Here is a 22,703-nt window from a genome sequence, read left to right on the forward strand (position 1 = left end):
GCGCAACATCTTTAACACTTACTGGTATCGAGTTCGCAGCATATTTTTACCCATTTGACTTTTTAATGTTTGAAATACATGATATTTAAGTATGATCTAATATAACAATCATTTAGAAGATTGGCGATACAGCGATTACGTTTGTGTCTGAAATATCAGTCAAGTTTGGTTTTCTGAATTTTCTGCGTAACTACAAATGAGAAACTAATATTGAAAATCGAAAATACTGCTACTGCTCTGTTATTGTATCAATTTGTCACAGCAGTAAGTTTGTTTAAAACAACCGCTTACTTAAAGAGTGGAGTTAACATTAGATATTTTCCCGCCGTGATAAAGACGTGCAATCTGTATTCAAAGGCGTTTGTCTATGTATGTGTTGCATTAATATATTTCACTGGGGAATAGGAAACGATATTAGATAATTATTTTAGTTGCTGATCTGGAATAATATCGTTGAAAATTGTGATCTTCAATTTATATCCTTGTTGAGATAAAATAATCGGTTTAATCAACTTTTTCCATATTTGCATTTATCGTCACATAAAATGCATAAAAAAGAAGACACAGTCGGTGAATAATTTTACTTTTAGTTGATTACAATTTAACAGATGATGAGTAAGTTGCACTGATACAGTCAAAATTCAGGCTGCAGTATTATATTAAAATGTGACAAAACATTATTATTATAAATTTAATTCAGCTTAATTTCTAAATTACATAACATTGATTATAATCATCATAATTAAATATGTAATGCAAAATTATGTTTCATTATTCTACTTAATCATTCTCTGCAAGTTATTTCGTATTAAATTAGCAGAGGTCGAATTAACGAAATGGAAAATTTCAGCCATGTCAGAGGGGTGACATCTGACGAGAACGAAAGTTCGTTTGTTTATGATATACTGTCAGAGGGGCATTCACAAGCCATTTCACATCGACATAGATCATATTCATTGCATTCAAGCAGATATTCCACACGAGACAACGGGTTAAAGAAGAGAAATCATCAGCATCGCCGAATGAGTTTGCCTCCAACTGAAATGATAGTACCTAAAGATCGTTCATGTGTAGAAGTAGAGGCTAAGCACACACAGGCTAAAGGACACAAAGTGAATGAAGCTGAGATGGCCGATTCCATGAGAGATAGGAGAGCTAGATCATTTAAAGAGCGAACAGAAAAATGTGGAAATAATCACAGACGAGTCAGGTCATTTAAAACCACATCCAAAGGACTGGTGAATCAGGGTGACACTTCTAAAATAAAGAAGGACACGAAGTACGACGACTTGGAAGCTTCCAACATACGCGTTGATGCTACACTTCAAACATTTAACAACTGTGTGATTCCACAGCTAATTACTAGCAAGTGTAGCGTTGATCAGAATGATTTCAGAGTTTTAATGAGCGGGGCACGAGGTGTTGGAAAGTCTTCGATCATAGATCAGTTCATGACATCTGAATTCCTCTGGAGTGGAAGTTTTAATATCTGTAAGTAGTTTTATTACACTGCTGTTTAACATTTGAGCATAACAACATACAATAGAAAATCTTAGTTTTTACACATTTTATCTCTATAAGTAGCTCTTCAACATAGGCGTAGGAGCAGGGGGGGGGGGCAGCGGGGGCCAGGCCCCCCAAAGCTAGAAGAGGGGGGGGGGGCAAACTATAGATTGCCCCCCCCCCCCCCCCCCAGTATTTTGGAAAAGAAATATAACTTGCAGTCTAATATAACATTTACTTAGCATCATATAATTCTTTTCAACCTAATTTCTGATTTGCATTTGGCCTTCCCTTCCTTGTATTCAGACTTGTCTCTTTCTGTAGTGTGAGTACTGAAATCTGTATGCGCCACGCCAAGCACTGTTTGATTACATTTTATAAAAATAATATATCATTGAGCGCAATCACTACAGTTCCGGTTTGAGCATCTGCAAAATCTGTGTAACTATTAAGCCTGTTTACGCATGTAAACGTTATGTATTTTTTTTTGTTTTTCATTGTCCATTAAAGGGAAATGATATTTCCACAACTTTATATCACAATAAGACAAATGCAGCGCTAATTGATTGTATGTCCAGGGCTTCAACAGAAGAATGTAAAAAAATGGCACACTTGATTAGAACAATACATAATATGACTGATTAAGACAGTTCAGTGCCTAGTCGTATGTGTATCATCAGAATAACTCAATGATTGCTAAACATAGAGGCTTGAGGGGGGTATGAAAAATGCACTGGTGATACCTTGTCGCACGCCCCCCCCCCCACCCCCGCTGGTTGAAAAGGTTTGGCCCCCCCTAAAGTTAAACTCGCTCCTACGCCCATGTTCAAATATTCGAGAATATTTTGAAAACGAAAGTAAATAACAAATCCGGCGTTCATTTTACTGTACTAATTTGTAAATGTGTCACGTAATGGCCAGTTAAGACAAATTACCTCGATAGTATTTTACAGGTTGACAAATAGTAAAATGACTTGGTTCGTGTTTTCTATTCTTACAAGGGATATCAATAAGGTAGCCATTGTAATCCATTCCAGTATTCTCATTCATGTGACCTGAACTGCTTTTGATCAAAACAAGACTTCGTCTATCACTTGGTTTTGTCATTTCTGTGTTGCAAGTTAAACATATTGTGATTCCAAGTTTTATTTTTTTAAATGTTCATCATATTTGAAAGCGCCGTATTGTCTGTTTTCTTTCTTTAGAATTTTAAGGAATTACAATCAGTGCAGTGAAGTCTTCAGTTTGGAAGACAGTGTGATTTAAACATTTAAATCCGTTCATTTATATTGCCACATCAAAATTGTCTGAAATCGGCATTTTTAAGTATGGAAAACGTATAACTGTATAAATGATACTGACCAATCAACTATGTGCACATAAGTGAAATGCAACGAGTTTTTCAAATTTCAAATTCAACACCTTAAGAACAATATTAAGTGAGAAATAGAGTCAACACCTGGGGACTATTCACAAGAAAATGAATGCAACCTGTATATGTTATCATAGCGTCACAAATACTTTCAATGCAGTCTTATATACAGGACAATATAAAATATATCTACACTGAGATTAGCCCTTTATAAGTAATAATGTATTCGTTTGTATAAAAAAATGTAAATAAGGCTGATTTTAAGTAAAACTAACAATAAAACCACAGTTTGAAAGTAGAGCAACAAGAACCGAATTTAAAAGGCATGTTTGCAAACATGAAAGTTTAATCTTGTTCTTAAAGAACCACTTGTCAGTTATATGAAACAACACTGAACGGAAGGTTAGAGCAATAAGAATCGAAATTTAAAAGGCTTGTTTGCAAACATGACAGTTTAATTTATTTTTTAAGGAAGAACCCCTGTCTGTCATACATAATACAAAATTAATCTTTCATAAACGCAGAAATTTAATTAGTTTCGTAATGAACAAAAAACGTTAATGTTTAATTTTGTTTTTAAAGAACCACGCATAATTATATATAATTGAAAAGTGGTTATTTAAGAACAAAATTAAATTTTGCGTTTGCAAACAGTGTTGCTTTCTATATAAATAGGCACATTATGCCAGAAAGCACAACTGCATTGCCAGTATGTTTGTATGTACTATAGTAAAGATGCGTATGAAAAGGTCAGGTAAGTTGATATGATCAAAATAATTTTTAAAGGGTAAAAATAGTCGCGCTTTACAATAAAACGAAATTATAAATAGTATATAAACAATTGAAACTGGATAAAAACGTCAAGATTATGTAATAAACCAAATTAAAGTAAATGTTTAAAAACAATTTTGAATGATGTTCTTATTTCTCTATATCAGATATAAATTTTAAATCAAACTCGTCATGGACAATTTCAGTCAGTTCTTATAATGGAAGTGAAAATGAATGTCCATAATATAATACCATTTGACTGATAACATCCTGGAAACCGATCCATAAGCACAGATTGTATTTGATTTTAGCGAAGCATCGTTTGAGCTTGTGACTAGTAAACTGTGTTTTCAACTGTATCATCGTTGGATCGTTGTCTTTGTAGTATTAAAGATATACCTGTATTTGCCCCTAGGTTTTTATATCTGAATGCTTAAAGAGAAAAAATATTGATAAAACTTTCAAGATGTTGCCATGTTTCTTAGTGTCTATTTCAGTCATCGCTGTACTTAATAGATAAGATGTAAAAACTTGCAGTTTTACTTGGGGCGTTTCTGTTGGCAGTTTTTACGTTTAGAACTGTTGTGTAAAAACTTAGATTAGTAAGATGTATGTTGACTTAATTGTAACATGTAAACATAAAGGTGGTTAATCATACTTTGGCCAAGTAATGGTTAATTGTTAGAAGTTTTAATAACTGTGGTCATACGCGCGTTTCGAGGGTTGATTACGTGTTAGACGTTCACTTGGGACATTTTTTAAAAAGAAAAAGTGAAAAATGCAACAGGTGTTCCGACACAACGAAACCGGAAATGTAAAAAGGTCGAATTGATTCAGCCTTTTCATGGACCACTACTGGATGCACATGCCATTTAAAGGGTCATCAAATTGGACTTAATTTTTTCAAACATTTTTAACAGAGTTTTAACAGGTCACCATTAAAATTCACCTATTATTTCTTACTATTTAATGGGATTTTCATGACCATAGTTTTAATGCCATATATTAAAAAGCCATGAAATAAGTATATTAAAACTCTGGTAAAATATACCTTGTGAAAATGCCTTTGATGGCCATGAAAAGCTGCTTAAAATAAACCATTAAAATAAGTTAACTGGCTCCTTAAAACTGCATGAAAAATTTTAATTGGCATGAAATTAATGTACCATTAAAATGGTACCTCTGAATTCCACATTAATTAGTAAATACTAATGGGGCCATTAATTTTTTTAATACTCTGTTAATGGCAGAGAATTATTAAAAAATGATTAATGGTCTCATTAAATATGTCAGATTCAATCTTAATGGGTTCGTAATATTTTAATGGTATATCAAATTAAGGGCCATGAAAATTTGCCATCAGAATTAGACATCTTAAGATATTCAACTTCATATTGATATTTGCCGTATTGATTTTAACTACGTATTACTACAAATGTAATAGTATCTATACATATGTACTGTTTTGTAAAATGCTAGAGGAATATTTTATTCTTCTTTTTTCTCTCATTATTTTGTAATGTAAACACATGTAACTGCCTGTAACATTTGTCATATTGTATTCTCATTCTGTCATATGTTCATATGAAATGAGAAAATAAATGGATATTGTATTGTATTGTGTTGTACAGAGAAGGGTTTACAGGTACCAGTTTAATAGATCAAGTGACCATGTGGGTAGTTTTAACTATTCAACATTTTTATATTGACAAACATTCTGACCAAGTTTTTATTGGTACAGACATTAGGCGTCAGGTGTATTCAAGAAGCAACTGTTGATGACAATATCAGCACACAATGGGCGATCACAGTTTAGCTCTTCTTCAGTACTTTGTGCTCAGGTGCATGCACTTAAACAGCTAAGAGCAAATGTTTGCGGGATTGCATCACAACTAGCTCCCCCCCACCCCCCGATCAAGCGTACCACACTTTTTTGATTCATTGAAACGAAGAAGCGATTGATCTGCCCATGCCCCAAATGAATTCAAATCAGACTGTAAATCTTCACAATCATGTGTACTGTTCACTTCTCTATAAACCTTAGTTTCTACTCAAGGATTGGAAAATTTAAAAAATCTAAACTGTTCTGAACACATTTCATAATATAAATTCCTTACCCCACCCACTTTCTTATACAAATGCTGATTATTTGGACAGGAAAAACAAAAAACAGAAAAAGTGGCATGCATCAATACGTATTTACCCTTACCAAAATAATGAAGATTGATGTTATCAAATAAATTGATATGTATTCATCCGGCTTTCATTGAAATAAATCCGATATTTTGTAGGGACACAATTTGGGAAACATTTTAAAAAAATGGCGTAACTGCATCAAGGGGAAATAACTTTAATGCAACTAAACATAACATCATGATATATTATAGACGATGTGTGCGTAGTATGTATTTATTGTGATTAAAGTCCATTTTATAAGAATATTGGACTGGAATTATAAGCATTCAATGGGACGAGTGCAAGCCAACCCCCCCCCCCCCCCCGCCAAAAAAAAAAAATGTGCTTCTGAAAATTTACGAATCACATTTTACAGCATGTAGGATTTAATGGGCATCACATTGCTGTTAAGGGCCATTAATTTTAAATGAAATTGTACAGAACCTGAACATTTAATGGGCTTTAAATCAAATTTAAGGGCCATGAATAATCCTGTTTAATTCAAAATATACAGAATTTCACTATTTTTACAAAGCCATTAACTATTTTAGCTACCAAACTGAATTTTTAATGGCATGATTCATGGTCAAAAATGGGTATTTAATGGTATTTTAACATGTAACCCATTAATATTGTGAAACCTGTTAAATAAAGTGTAGCAAGAATTAATGGGGTTAATTAACGGGTTTTCCTATTTTAATGGATATTTTACAGGGTTTTAAACCATGTTAATAGTATGTGTATCCAGTAGTGGACGTTACTAGAAACGCATGCTATCGTCTACACCCTCTAGCCCGGCGGTTTAATAAAAATCAACATTTGTACTTAATTAAAACAAGTATAAAGTACAATTTACACACATCTGCAGATGTTTTTCTAAAAAAGGTCTTTCTGTTCCCAGAATATACAAAAAGCTAAGAATGTCATAAAATGTTGCTTAGATGTGCTTTACCCCATTTAAAACTTCAAATTTATATGTCCCACCAGGATTAATCAACATTCTAATATGCTTGTCTCTGTTAAAACACTCTTACGCTAGAATGACGTCACTTTAACGTGCGGTGACGTCAAAGTTTTTGTTGCGACCAAGAAAAAAGCCCTTCTATATATTACCTACTGTTTTAGGGCATATAAGAATCGAAATAATTTATAGGAAAACTGTGTTTTAACATTATTTATACACTTGGGCGGTAATACGTCGTACAAATAATTTCACTCGGGCATCGTGCATAAATAGTGTTAAAACACTCTTTTGCTATAAATTATTTCTTAACTATTAATTAGAAGTGAGTATTTTATGTTCTTTCATTTCATATTCTAAGTGTTTTAAAAATTCATGTTTGTCGCATATATTCTAGTGTACAATATGACAAACCGTACGTATTTCTGGTATAATTCATTTTTGTAACTATGCCTCCAAACCGTAATGTTATTCCATCACAAAAGATTATAATTAAACGGCAATAGAAGGTCTGAAGTGGTTATTAGCACACCTAAACAAATATTTGTTTGAGGACGTAGCATGCGTGCTACAATAGGTTTAGGAGTGCTAATAACAACATAAGGAAAGGCATTGCCGTTAATGAGTTGTTTATTATATACGCCAACACAATAAAGGTTACTCAATTGTTTGAATTGATTAATTATATAAATGTCTTTTATTACGACAACATAGGGTAAAATAACGCCGCTCATCCCTGGCGTGCATTAACCGGTTATTGTTCCTGCTTCCGGCTATATTGTGAGCTTCCGGTTATTTGGCCTGGGTTACAGGATTTTGTCCTATGCAGCTTTGTTGCTTTATAGTAATGTATATAATATTCTGTAATACTCCAACAAGTTACACTTTTGTTCTACAAAGCTTAATGACTTTCTTTAACTGGCACTTTAAGCAGGATTAGCATTAGAACAATGATGAACAATTTAATATGTTGTTTCATATGATATTGTAAGGGTAACATGAATAAAAAATTTATTTCTGAAGTTTACTGTACTATGTATCATGTACATTTCTGTTATAACACTTTATTGAGTCGTCATGTCATCCTGTCAGAATCTGTATTCAAATTATCTATCAGTAATTTCTACATAGCTTTATCATTATTAAATTTGCAATAAACAAGTTTATTTTATTGATCATGAGGAAAGGTTAAGAATTCCTTGGTAATTAAATCAAGTAAGTATATAAAAATTAAATCTGTTTTGGAAACATAAAACGCGACTAATTAGACTACTAGCAGTCTCAGTTTGACTGAGACTGTTCATGAGATAATGGAATGATGTTACACCTTTCAACCCTACCTAGCACCGGTTTAAGCGAGATTCTAGCATATTAAAATTGAATATACTCCATGATCCCAACGGACCATAACATATTACAAAGAAATGTTAATCCATCTGTAACTGAATTCTGATATATAACTGGGAATTGCATTTGCTAAGTGTTGTAATCATTTCTGGTCCGATGGGATAATAAAGCTCTTCAATATTTCTGGATAGTTTAGTTCATTCTGCTAAAGCCGTTACTATGGTGCGTCAGGGCTGTCGCACACTTCATTACTCTTCCTGAAGAAACTTAATCAAACCAAGTCTGCTATAACTTTACTTCGTTACGTTAGATGCTACAAAATGAACTTTCCAAATTTCAAATATTTTGTTGATTTATTAGTTACTGGAAACATGTAATACAGACAAAACGTGCATCATTTTAATAAATATCACCATTTGTCTATTTATACTGACTAACACATACGTTTCTTTATGGAAATGAAGTCCCTTCAGGTTTATCTCAAATGTATTTTGTAAATAGTATACACGTAGGAATATCATTTAAAAGCACACGCTTTTTTATAGAATTCAGGACGTTTTTGAAATGATAAACAACTTGAACATTCTGCATTGGAAACTAGTATTGTCTTTTATTTTGTGAAAATATAGTATCTATCTCGTAAATCTGATTTTATATTAAGCATGATCACAGCACATTCAACGGGTAGCTTCAATTGCACTGAAATGTAGGTTTTGTAGTAGTTCGACAGTACCATCTAGATTAAAGTTTATTTTGTCAAACACATTAAAGTATTCGTAGAAATAAAGGACAATACCAAATGTCAGTTTTAGTATGTATTGTGTATAAAAAACAAACCAAATCAACTAAAGTTTTAAATCGGTTCTTGTATATAAGGTAAGCTATTGAAATGTTTCATGGTCATAAAGTCGTTTGTGAAAGTCTAAATTAACTTTAAAGTAATTAATATTTGGAATGCACAAATTGAACTGAACATATGTTTTGAGAGTATATATTGGCTGTGTATAATTAAGCTAGTTACTGAAACAATGGATTCCCAAAAGATATAGTTATGTTGAGACATGCCCTTGTACAATTATGGGAAACATATTTAGCTCCTTGCATATAGTTCTTTATGATGATCCGGGGCATTTTTACTTCTCTGTTGACAATCATCAACAATAGAGTGACGGTTTAAGATAATAAAGCAATCTTAAGAAAGTCAGAGTCGAAAACATCTAAAAATCTTGCGATATTATCAAAGCATATTCAATAATAAAAGATATATTTATGTCGCACAAAAGTGATATTTTATAGTTACACTATTAGACAGAAAATATTTAATAGCGGGATTATAGTATTTCAGGGAATAAGGTGGCGTTAATGTCAGACAACGTACGCAGTGAATTTGAAACCTTTCTTTCAGTACGAAGTTCTTATAAATGATGAAATGCTGAAAGCACGTAAATCTATTCAGGTATTCCTGAAGATTATTCGGAGGGGATGGGATGGGGGTTCTTCATTTACAATTAAAGCTGAAAACTCGCCACATGACCCTACTTTTCTCGTTTTAAACAAATAAATGAACAATGAACTAATAAGGAAATATTTTAATTGTAACGATTTTTTTTATCAGTTATTGCATTAATTTGTACATGTATTTTGTATGTCATAAATATTTCTCATGCAAGTAGAAAATAATTGCAGCCAAATCATATCTTTATCATGATATTTTGCAAAGGAGGGAAATATAAAAACGTTATATTGGTAATTATCTTCATCCTGTTTATGTTCTTAAAGCATTAAAGCATTAAATGTTCTTACGTAGTTTTATTTTTTGAGCTATTACTTCCGATATCTCTGTGTTTACAACATGTATCGTTTATAATAAGCTCAATGTTTGCAAACAGTATGTATTAAGTTAATCTTGTTTATGAAAGTTTGAAACCAAATTAGAATTTAAGTTTCCTCGAAGGACCAGCTGTTCGAAACTTTAACCGGCTGTTAACCTTACCAATATTAGTCTTCATGGGAAACACTAGTATGATAATTTGATTTTACTGTACATACAGTTATTGTTAATAATCCTTTTCCATACATCTGGTTAACTAAGTCATCTAAAAATATAAAAAATATAAGTATAGAAACCTAAAAGTTGGTCGACCGTTAGTTTAATAATCACTTACCATTTTGAACAACTGGATCCAGATACAGGGAGTGTCGACCAATATGATGAAAGCAGTGAAAAGTATGAGTTATCACTGAATATATCAGGAGAAAATATTTGAAAGATTTTTCATAATCAATTTTGTAGATTTATCTATCCTTGTGTATGGCCGCAGATTTGTCCAAAGTCTTGTATCAGCTTACGCAATACTTTTCGCTTAATCCATTACATAAGTACATACTTTTATATATATAAATAGTATTTGCAACAGTCATTCTGTTTGTAAATAGGATAAATGTTTATAGACTGAAGTAGGTACTAGTCTGCATGTGTTTGAGGGAAGCAATTAAATTTCATTTACCCGTATATGATGTAAATCCGTTTCACTTTTGGTATTGTCAAATCAATTCCGATTCAGTTGTATCGTTAATAAGAAAGAAACAGGATTAATATTTACATTGTATAGTTGTTTTTACGTACGTTTGTTGTTTACGACACGTTACTCCCTCAGTGATGTCTGTGTCTAAATAGAACATAGTAATTATATTTTTGTATATAAAGTCATTAGAAGACAGGATTAGTATCAGTCATAAGCGCCTGCATGTCTGTTATGAAAAAGCACTTTTTGAAATATGCTGCTGATTAAAGTCTGGCCTATTTAAACAACATGGAATTCCCGTAATGCTTCTATTGTCTTGAGTATCTTTCAAATATGTCACAGCAGCATGTAACACCAGGAATATTTCAACTGTATTAAAAGCTCTGTAGGATAGATCAAAGTCGTTGCTTTATTAAATGTTATCATCTGTGTTTTCCAGATTTTACCGTCTGTATTCTCACTATCTTTACTACGAACAACTGATGTAAAACAGCATATTCATGTTGTTAAAAACGCAACATCACTCTGGTCATGGCAGCTGCAGTGTGTTTTATGAATGTAAACAACTTCGGTGCACAGTTGAATATAGTTCTTTAAACATAACTTAGCTTATACTAAGAAATAAAATCTTTATTCAGTAACTGCATAAAATCAAAATTTAGGGAGTATTTTTGTGACGATTTGCTCGGATTAATTATTGAATCATTGAACAATCTGGTACTAGATGTTTAAAATTGATCAAGCAAAAACCACAGCAACACCCCCCCCCCCCCCCCCCCCCCCCTCCCCCATGATTCCAAAGGTACAAAAAATAAAAACAGAACAACACAGAAACCAAGTACAAGTGGATATTATAAGGCCTCCAAACGACATTTTAAGACAGTTGTTATTATAGCAAAGAAACTCAATCCAGTTAGAATTTGTTAAGTGTCCGCGCGTTATAATTGATCAGATTATATAGATTTTTAACTTATTCTAGACAAACTTTTCTTCCTATTTCTCCCATAATGATTTGAGAATTCAATCAAATACACACGTTAGATAATGTTTTCATTATTGAAAGAACGTTTCTACTTGCAAACTTTGCTGCAATACGAGTTAAATGTTTAATGTTATTATCAAAACGTTATTGTCGACACGTTTATAAAAGGTTATATTTTCTTGCAATTAATTAAGTGAAATACGTATTGTTCTCCTGAGATTAATATTATCAGTAACATTTCTGATTGGAATTTCAAGTCGGTTCTATCATTTACTTGTAACCACAAGAGAGAGTCATCCGCATCGGTGAGAAGTTCATCGCAAATTCTATTGCTTTTAAAAGCTTTAAACGTGTTTCATTTTCACTTTAAGTTTACATCGTTTGAATAATAATTGTAAGAATCACACAAACAAAACGATATCTAATGTTCATATTTTTGACAGACACCGTAGTATGTAAAGGCTTATGCTTTCTTACTTATATATAGGACTGGGAATAATTTTGAATTATAGTTTTAAATTCCAAAGTAACAGTCAATAGTAACAGTCAATTTTATGATATTTTAAGGTTTTAAAAATAAAGTCTTATGTTATCATCTCTGTTTGAATTAAAACATTGATGTAAAATAATTGTATAAGAAATCACTATTCCTCCCTTTTTGTTCAGTTGCGTACAATTGTACAATTGTTGGCTGTAGCATGAATGACCCTTGAAATATACTTGCTGGGTGTATACAGGTGACAATATCTGTATAATAAGTATAAGGTAATGAAGACGTTTTATGATTTCCCGCATCATTTCTATTAGCCTTATGCATGTAGGCAGTCAAAATTTCTTCGAATCGGATGTATTACTAAGTATGAAAATACAATTTCTTAGAGTTAATTATATCTTTCAAAAGGGATTAATATTTCGTTTTTCATTGCAAATCAAACTTTCAGTATTTCCTTTTTATATTTTTAAAAAATACCTTGTTTTCAGTATATTTGGATGTTGAAGATATATTAGCTTAATCTAAAAATGAATCTAGTGATGTTATTTATCTGTCATTAAATATATCTAAAGATTCAGTTTGTAAAACACTTTATTATTACATACGATTTTTCTGAACTAGATAATGCGTTGACACATTGTCTTATCATGGGGAACGTTTGTGTGTAGCACTACGATAATCCATCAATGCATATAAAAGTTATTGAGCAGAAACAATTTTACCTGACCTTCAATAGTAACCTTGACCTTTTACCTATAAGCACAAGTCATGTACGTGCATATCTACATATTTTTCTTCTATTCACATACCAAGCTTTATGATCCTAGCTTGAATATTTTTTTAGTTATCGCAGTATATAGATTTGACGGACGGACGGACGGATAGAGGGCATTCCTATAGTCCCCTCCGGTGTTCTACCGTAGGGGACTAATAAACATCAAATAACTAAATGCTAAGTGCTAGTGTCTTTAATGGCATTAACTTGTCAAAGCAGTGTGTTTGTTTCCGACAAAAGCTTACATATGGGTTACGTTTAGTATCTATTGCCGCTGAAGTAAAGTTTTGCAGTTTACAAAGTCGTTTGTCAATAAGTTTGTTGCATTTAGTTATCACTTCAGTTTGAATTGGAATCCAGCTGTGTATAGAGGTTGACTTAATATTGGAATAAATGCGTTTGAAATGGCTACTTCGTCAGAATATGATCTCGGTGGTTTTTAGCTTACCTGACCAATGCTTATGTGAGTTTTTGTGATCGCTCAATGTCCGGCGGTCTGTCGTCTGTCTGTCTGTCTGTCTGTCATCTGTCGTCTGTCAACATTTAGCTTGTGTATGCGATAGAGGCTGTATTTTCCAACTGACCTTCTTGAAATTTGGTCAGGATGATTAACTTGATGAAATCTAGGCCAAGTTTGAAAAAGGGTCATCTGGGGTGAAAACCTAGGTCACTAAGTCAAATCAAACAAAAGCCTTGTGAATGCGATAGAGGCTGTATTTTTCAATTGATCTTCATGATTTTTAATCAGAATAATTACCTTGATGAAATCTAGGGCAAATTCGGAAATGGATCATCTGGGGTGAAAAACTAGGTCACTAGGTCAAATCAAAGAAAAATCTTGTGTATGCGATAGAGGCTGTTTTTCTTCAATTGATCTTCAGGAATTTTGGTCAGAATAATAACCTTGATGAAATCTAGGTCAAGTTTGAAAATGGGTTATCTGGGGTCAAAAACTAGGTCACCAGGTCAAGTCAAAGAAAAAAAATTTGTATGCGATAGAGGCTGCATTTTCAACTGTTCTTCATGAATTTTGGTCAGAATGATAACCTTGATGAAATCTAGGCCAGGTTCGAAAATGGGTTATCTGGGGTCAATAACTATATCACTAGGTCAAGTCAAAGAAAAACCCTTTATTTTATGCTTACTGGTGAAATACTGAAAAATATCAGTGAGATATTTCTCTATATCACTCACAGTGTCGAACTTCTTTTTTTTTCAGATAAAATTATCTCCCTTGAAATATATTCTTTAATTAACTCCCCTTGTTGCCTTTATAATTGCTGGTATCCTATTATAATCCTAACATTCAAGCCATACAGGAGACATGTACAGCTAGACAATCCTATATAGGACAAGCTAGCTATAATAAAATTTGCAAAAGAAATAATAATGCTCTAGAAATGTTACCTTCAATGTTGGTTGCTTGGCCTGGCCTTGATGTTATGTAGCTGTATAGATACGTCTTTCCTCCACTTTTCATCGGTTCCTCACTATCGTATAGTAGATTTTACTGGCGACAGCACATTTATTTGGTTGTTGTCTCAGTTTATTATCACAAGACACCAACTCAACCTTACGTAATATGCCAGCATTTTCGTCGAAATTATTCCCCACCCAGCCAGTTGTGTTCCAAATTCCATCCTATTGTGAGGCCATTCGTTATGCTATACAGCTCCTAGACCAAGACTTCCATTAAATCCATGATGATATTTAATTCTGCAGCTTGATTTTCCAAGGAATTTCGGATATTCCCCAGTTGTTTACATTTTTCGGGTTGTTTTTTAATCTGACCTTCAGCGTTTGTAAATAAAGCAAGCTTCCGGTTATTTAACGACCTGACGGCATTGACCGAAAAGTTTTAAATATGCTTACGTAACTACTGTCTGTTGGCCGCGGATTGTGCATTTTTTAAAAAAATATTTTAAATGCAGTTTTTTTTTTCAAAAACAAAATGGCGTCGTGTTGATTTCACGGCCCTAATCACCAATATTCAATATCAATGTGCCTGAGTGTCCATGGTAATTTAGCGGATGCGTCATATGTAACACGGTAACCTAAATAAATCCTAATATCATCATAAAGTATTGGTCTTATTTGAACATGTAGGCATGTAATAAACAGAAAATTCGTTGATCTGCACCAATTAGCATACAATAAAAAGAAAATTGGTTTGTTTGCAGTGTGATATCGAAATATATCTTCACCGATAAGGGAGACAATTCTGATATTTTCACTCAGGCTCCGCCTTCGTGAAAATATTCAATTGTCTCCCTTATCGGTGAAGATATATTTCGATATCACACTACAAACAAACAAATATCCTCTATGTGTATGCGATAGAGACTGTTTTTTTCAATTGATCTTCATGAATTTTAGTCAGAATGATTGCCTTGATAAAATCTAAGTAAAGTTCGAATATGGGTCATCTTGGGCAAAAATCTATGTCACTATGTCAAATCAAAGAAAAACCTTGTGTATGCGATAGAGGCTGTACTTTTCAACTGATCTTCATGACATTTTGTCAGAATTATTACCTTGATGAAATCTAGGCCAAGATCGAAAATGGGTCATCTGGGATCAAAAACGAGGTCACTTGGTCAAATCAAACAAAAAACTTGTGTTTGCGGTAGAGGCTGTTTTTTTCAATTGATCTTCATGAATTTTGGTCAGAATGATTACCTTGATAAAGTCTAGGTCAAGTTCAAATATGGTTTATCTGGAGTCAAAAGCAAGGTCACTAGGTCAAATAAAAACACATTGTGTATGCAATAGGGACTGCAATTTATATCGGATCTTCATAAAATTTGATCAGAATGTTTGACTTGATGAAGTCTAGGTCGAGTTTGAATATGGGTCACCTAGGTTCAAAACTAGTTCACCCGGTCAAATTAAAGAAAAACCTTGTGTACGCAATAGGGGCTGCATTTTACACTGGGTATTCATAAAAAATAGTCAGAATGATTGCCTTAATGAAATCTAAGGTCAAGTTAGAATATGTCTCATCTGTGGTCAAAAACTAGGTCACTAGGTCAAATCAAAGAAATAACATTGTGTATGCGATAGAGACTGTATTTTTCAATTGATTTTCATGAAATTTGGTCAGAATGATAGTCTTCATGCATTCAAGGTCAAGTTTGAATATGGATTATCTGAGATCAAAAACTAGGTCGCTAGGACAAATCAAATAAAAATGTTTTGTGATAGAGGCTGTATTTTTGAATTGAGGTTTCTGAAATTTGGTCAGAATGATTGCCTTGATCAAATCTAGGTCAAATTCGAATGTAGGTCATCTTGGCTTAAAAACTAGGTCACTAGGTCAAATGGAAGAAAATACTTGTTTACATATTTGTGGTCCAATCTTAATGAAAATTGACTAGAATATTTGTTTCCATGAAATCACTAGGCCAAACATGTTTACACTGTTATGTTGTGTTTCTCAGGTGTGCGGCCTAGGGCCATCTTGGCCCTCTTGTTGTTTTATTCGGAGTCTCAGTTGGATTAATATTGATAGAAATTGGTGTTGTTTTTCATATAAAACGCAGGAAATCAATGTTGTTTATATCAAACGTTTCGACAACAATTGCATTCGATTAAAAAAGTTTGTTCAAAATGAGTACATAGTTTAGTTGTTGAAAACTGATGTTGAACTGGTATATTATTTTAAAACAGAACGTACAACAATAAAATTAATTTCGATTCTAATATGCCCTTAATCTAAAACAGTAGATGGAATATAGAAGCGCTCTTTCTTGGTCGCAACAAAAACTTTGCCGTCACCGCACATTAACGTGACGTCATTCTATCGTAAGAGTGTTTTAGCAGAGACAAGCGTATTAGAATTTAAAACAGAACGTACAACAACAAAATAAATTACACTACAATTATTAATATTTGTTCTGCATTAGGATCATTAAGATTTTTAAATTTTATAATAATAACAGATATATCTACACGAATAATTTTGTTGCATATGAATGTTTCGGAAGATTGTACTAATGATGACTAAACAGTGCGGATCCTGTATCGATTCCTGTATCAATAAATTGATTTGACTGCCGTAAACGATGCACTTACGAAATAATATTGTGTTACATTATTCTCTCTAATCTGTCTGGCAGTTCTCACGTTTTATGCCGTGTCGAATCGATGACCACTAACGGGGATGAAATTCCGTTTGTGTATGATATCAATTGGACATGCACGTAGACTTGGATAATATTCAATGCATTTATCAATAAGTAGATGCACAACACAAGACAACAGTTTAAAAAGGATAACATCAGCATCGCCAGATGAATATGTCTCCAAACGAATCGTTACTTCCTAAATTAGCGCAGCAATAGAGCCTGATTACGCACTAGCTAGAAGGCACTAATTGGAAGAAACAGGTCTGCCAGGTTCAGCAGGAAAAGGGAGAGCAAGATCATTCAAGAGCCTTGAGAAAGAAGGTGAAAATAATCAAAGAAAAATTAGATGATTAAAAACTGCGTCTTCTTGTATTAAAATTTAAAAAAGCCCATATGTGCACCTGAGGTCTTCAATAAAATAGTTTACGTCGCCATTTGACCTATATTGTGTCTGTATGACGTAAAAACCAATAAAACAAAATAGCCGGTACTTACATCTCCTCGTTCATCAGATATAACATACATATTGATGGCTGTAAATCTGCCGTAAACTTAATCGCTTTTTAGCTAATGGATCGTTGATCATTTGTTTCATTACCAAAGAGACGTCGTTTTAATACCACAAAGCGTCAATTATTGAATAGTTTCCTTACCGACGACGATATATGTCGATATCAAACTCAAATAAACAAATTTCCTGTATATATTTCTCATGATCGGAGTACTTACAGCAATTGTGTACAACATAGTTCTCTTTAAGTTAATATCTAAGATAGAAGAAACATCGCAAGAACTCATTTTTGTGAAAGTGAGTTATTTACAATGGTGTAGATTTTCCAGAGTTATTCACTATTCTGAAGTGCAAATTAAAACTTCTTGATCTAGTATTAGGATAAAGTCTATCAATCATTGCATAACTAGTTCTGTCGACAATGATATCTTTGATTTTTGTTTTATTCTTTTAATAATAAGGTAGTCATAAGATTGTTGAAAGCTACATAATCAATGTAATGCAAAGGATATATCGCAGAAAAACGGATTCGCTCGGTATGAAAACACATAACTATACTGAACAAAACGATTAACCCGCCATTTGTTGATTTGCCAATATCACAAAAAATTATACATTATGTCGCTAATGAAATTTCAAAACATAGAAATTTACTCATTTTATGACTTCAGCGCATTTGTGAAAAATTACAAAGATACACTAAAGATATAAAATTTATAAAGAAGCGGTCAACGTTGTGAGGGAAGAATATGGCAACAAAGACAAAATAATGTCGTTGTGATACCCTGTTGAAAATAATTTTTGTTATATGTGTGATATTTAACCATTTTCTAGTGAAGTTTTCACCTCTGTACTGTTATTACCGATACTCGTTTTCTATAAGCAGAACTTTCATGTGTAGTTTGTGAATCTTAAAATGGGATGTGATAGTAAAATGGAATATTTACGTAACTCGATATTTTTAAAAGTTTGACACATTATTTACGTTATGTTGGTCCGAATGCAAGTGTAATTTTTTGCGATATTCACAAAATAGTAAATGGCGGGTCAACTGTTTTGTTCAGTATATAACATACTCCTAATAATGATTTTGTGTATTTGATAAGAGGGAAAAAAGGTTGACCCTTTCATCAACCGGTTAGAGAGGCAAATCCTTAGGCTAACATATTTATAGATTGTCAGCACAGCATGAAGACCTCCCACAAGTCAGGTGAATGGCTTCTTCATAGATATATAATGTTGAACTTCTGTCACGCACGGAGATAAAAATATATTTGCTTTATCCAAAACATTATGTGTACTTTGGATCGCTTTTAATTTAAAAAATTTTGTAATTACTCTAATGTCAATTAACTTAATTGATATTTTTGCCAACTCATTTATGCAGGAGTGAAATCTGCAACATGTCCTTTGTAATTTAAAGTTCATCGATTGTGGTATAGCCCAAGAGAATATTCAGTATGATTACAATTAAGAAAGTATTGTTGAAAATCGACCGAAACTGCTTATTAACTAGATATTTGTTGTCTCGTTACTACAGGCTAATGTTTTGTTACAACAATATGATTACCTATATAATAAAGTGAAAGCTGCACTGTCAAGTTACTAGTAAATCAAAAGATGAAATATACAATGCTGTCTCCGTTTTGCAAAGTCCTTATAACATACACTTTTGAACTCCGTAAGTTAATATGGAATTTGAACATCAAACGTCAATTTCTTTCAGTTTTCACGTTTTTATTCATATCGATTGCTTGACATCAGTTGTGGCGTCATTTTAATGATCATCATTGTATTTGAAATTTCATTAACTGCATTATTTTCAATTTTGACTTAAGGAGGTAGGTTACCTTCATATTTGTATGTGCGCATGCCCAACCGGAAGCTAACGTGACGATTTACGACAGCGTTTACGACAAACTAAATGTGTTTGTATATCCATTCGTCAGAAAAGAAAACCTGTACCTGTCTCCGATCTGATGCTTAATTGTTTAATTATGCAGAAATAATTAATAAATTGCCACAGAAACGCTTCAAAACATTGCTGCTTTAAAATGACGTCATTGACGTCATGACGTTTATTTTTAAAGTACGTAATTCTGTGTATTTTCTTTATTTGAACTATTTTTAAACAGCCATTATTTACTGAAATATTTTTTTTGTATCTTTCGCTCTGAATAATAATCAGTATTTTGCTTCTTGTATATAGTTAAATTGAAATGTTATGCGGAATGTAAGAAAATGGATGATGGTAACCAATGTTATTGGGACTATAGCTGGGTGAAAGGTTACTTAATACGGCCATTTTAAAATAAAAATTGGGCAGTTTGATTTGTAATACCCATTTTTCAGTTTCCGTTGATAGTTTGTTACTTATATATTAAAACTATAAGCTCTAAAATGTTCAAATTTCACTAGAAAATTGTGGTTTATTGAATTGAATTGATGTTTTCATGGAAACGAAACCCGTGACCTATATATCTAAATGTAAAATTCAAAAGCGTTAACACTGGTCTATTTAAGGAACACAGCTTCGGCTTTTTATTTTCATTTCAAAAATATCCATAATAATAATAGCAGCATGCAGAACGATTTTTCCATAAAAAATGTCAGACGAGGAGTACAGCTGTAAGTATTTTAAGCTGTGAAATTTGTTTAAGTAAATGCAAATAACACGAAAATATTACTTACGTTAGAACTAAAATGTTTTAAAGCTACATTAACAAGAAAGATTATCTTATGTAATATTTTTTACAAGAAATTATGAGAAAAGGCAAGATATAAGCTATTTTATACATCTCTGTTGTCATGGTTACTTTAAACTTTAAGAAAAATAGGGTACCATGTGAAGTGTTTTGTATTTTGCTAATAATATTACCCAAATATTCCATGTTGGTCATTGACAGAATGGCACTAAAACCGTCGAAAAACACGTTTTCATACATAGTTGTTTAAAAATGAGAGAAAATGTGTTACCATGGAAACACGAGCCCCACGACATATATATTTTAAGCTTATATTAGAAAGCTAACGCGCATACTAGTAAAATTATTAATTATGCAGACTTCTACAACAATGAAACCAAAATGCACTCAAAACTGTTAAATATACGTATTTTCCTTCTTCTGTCTATATAAATACCTTTAGAGAGTCATGTTCTTCAAATCTGTATAAAATTGTACTTGATGGGCCAGAGATAAAAGAAATTGCAATTGTAGCAGACAAAACATTAAATTACACGAAATACAAAAAAATTGCTGCGGTTAAACTAATTTGAATTTACCCTGGTAACAAGGTAACCTACCTCCTTAAACGTAGACAAGAATAAAACTGTTGAAGTAAGCTGAAGCTAAATTTTATGCTTATTCATTTTCTAAACTAAGTGAATGATGACCGCACAGAGGGGAATTGATTGTTATACTGTGAATAAAAGCAGTAACAAAATAAGATAAATTTGCTCAAACAAATGTGTTGTTTGCAACTGATATTAATATTTCAAAACTTTCCCCAGTTCTTTATAACAACGAAGGAGCATTTTTGTTCTGTACGATGATAATACTTGCCAACTGAATATTATTGTAGTGATATTTTATTTAATAAGTTGTCATCTCCGTGTAATACATAGAACATAAGCTGAAATAATATCAACGAAATAGAACAAAAGAATGACGTCTAATCAGAAAAAAGCATATTTGTAAGTGAGAACAAGTATTTTTTAGTTTGACGTGATATATTGGCTGATATAAAGGCTATTTACAAATATGCATGCTCAAACACCATCAAATGTTTAATATACAGTATGGACCACGCAGGAGTTCAAAGATCATGAATCAACAAAACAGAAAACAAGGATTTAAAAAAAGATCGCAAGATTGTTCCGAACACTTGTGGGTAATAATAAAAGAGTTAAGTCATTTAACCAAATTGGTCGCACGGATATCATTCGCTTGAACATGTTTTTTTTCTTTGTTTTTCATTATTGCTGCCTTTTGTATAATTATGTATACCACAAATTAGACAACACTTAAGTTAAAATTTATTATTCAACAAATGAAATCGTGTGCTTAGTTTTCTACATTGACCAAATGGACATGATTTATAGACAGCACTGAGCGGCAAAATTTTACCTCAAAAAGAAGTTACTGTGTGCGTATTTATTTTTCTTTTAGGGATTTTCGACTGTCTAAACCAATGAAAGGTCTTTTATTATGTTGTACAGTACACATTAAATAGTCATTATATGACCCGTTAACGCAAACGAAGTTATTAGCATGACAACGTTTATGTTTTGTCCTACGTATTATTATAAGACTTCAATTCCTTCCTGCATATACAGTGGTTTTATAAACAATTATCTGTTTATCGAATACGTTTTATAGCTTCTCTACTTAGGTACAGATATAAAAATCTAAGGCAACTGTTACTTTGCGTTGCAAAAGAAACATATGTCAGCATGATAAATTGGTGAAAAAAAGTCAGTTTAATGTTGCCAAGATATACTTGAGAAGATGCAGGTGTAAACAAGCTCACTAAACAGAAAAGAAGTTTCGTTTCGAAGAATAAATATCTTGATGTGACTTAATATTGAGAAGAAATGTTATAATACACCATATATCACGGACTATTAACACGCCTAACTCCATTTCTTATGCATGCCTTAATCAAGTTTACTGTTGCTTTTTAAAGAAACGTTGCCAGTTCATGTTCAGTTAAATAATATTTTGAAAGAAAGACCTTTTTCTTTATGCTGATGTTTAAGAGCATACAGAAACGTTTGACAATATCTACTTTTTACCAGTTGTTTTAAGGAAGACATTTGTAACGGTAACTGCAAAGAAATAAACACAAAAAACATTTAAACACATTTCACTCTTTAAAAGCTATGCACAAAAGGCAGATAAAGTAAACTGTTCTATTCAATGTTAAGTTACTTGTACACATAACCATTGTCCTTCTTCTTAAATTGCATACATCGTCAACGTCCTAACTCTTAAACTAAGAGACGTATAAGATATTTTTCTGATTTCTGATATGACGCTAAAGGCTGTTGTTAAAACAAGAGGGCCATGATGGCCCTAGATCGCTCACCTGAGTAACACACCATAACAGTGTAAACATGTTTGACCTAGTGATTTCATGGAGATAAATATTCAAACCAATT

The 22,703-nt window shown here is 32.5% G+C and overlaps 1 protein-coding gene across 1 annotated transcript in view; it reads left to right on the plus strand.

Annotated features, from left to right (window-relative positions):
* Window positions 1–535: 535 nt before the first annotated feature.
* LOC123548475 (uncharacterized) overlaps window positions 536–22,703 on the plus strand; it is a 36,716-nt gene continuing 14,548 nt past the window's right edge. The window contains exon 1 of the mRNA XM_045335777.2: window positions 536–1,491. Within this exon, the coding sequence (XP_045191712.2) occupies window positions 837–1,491 (655 nt within the window). The 5' untranslated portion in view covers window positions 536–836. The remainder of the gene's footprint in view (window positions 1,492–22,703) is intronic.

The sequence above is a fragment of the Mercenaria mercenaria genome, chromosome 6 (assembly GCF_021730395.1).
Source record: "Mercenaria mercenaria strain notata chromosome 6, MADL_Memer_1, whole genome shotgun sequence".
Taxonomy (NCBI): domain Eukaryota; kingdom Metazoa; phylum Mollusca; class Bivalvia; order Venerida; family Veneridae; genus Mercenaria; species Mercenaria mercenaria.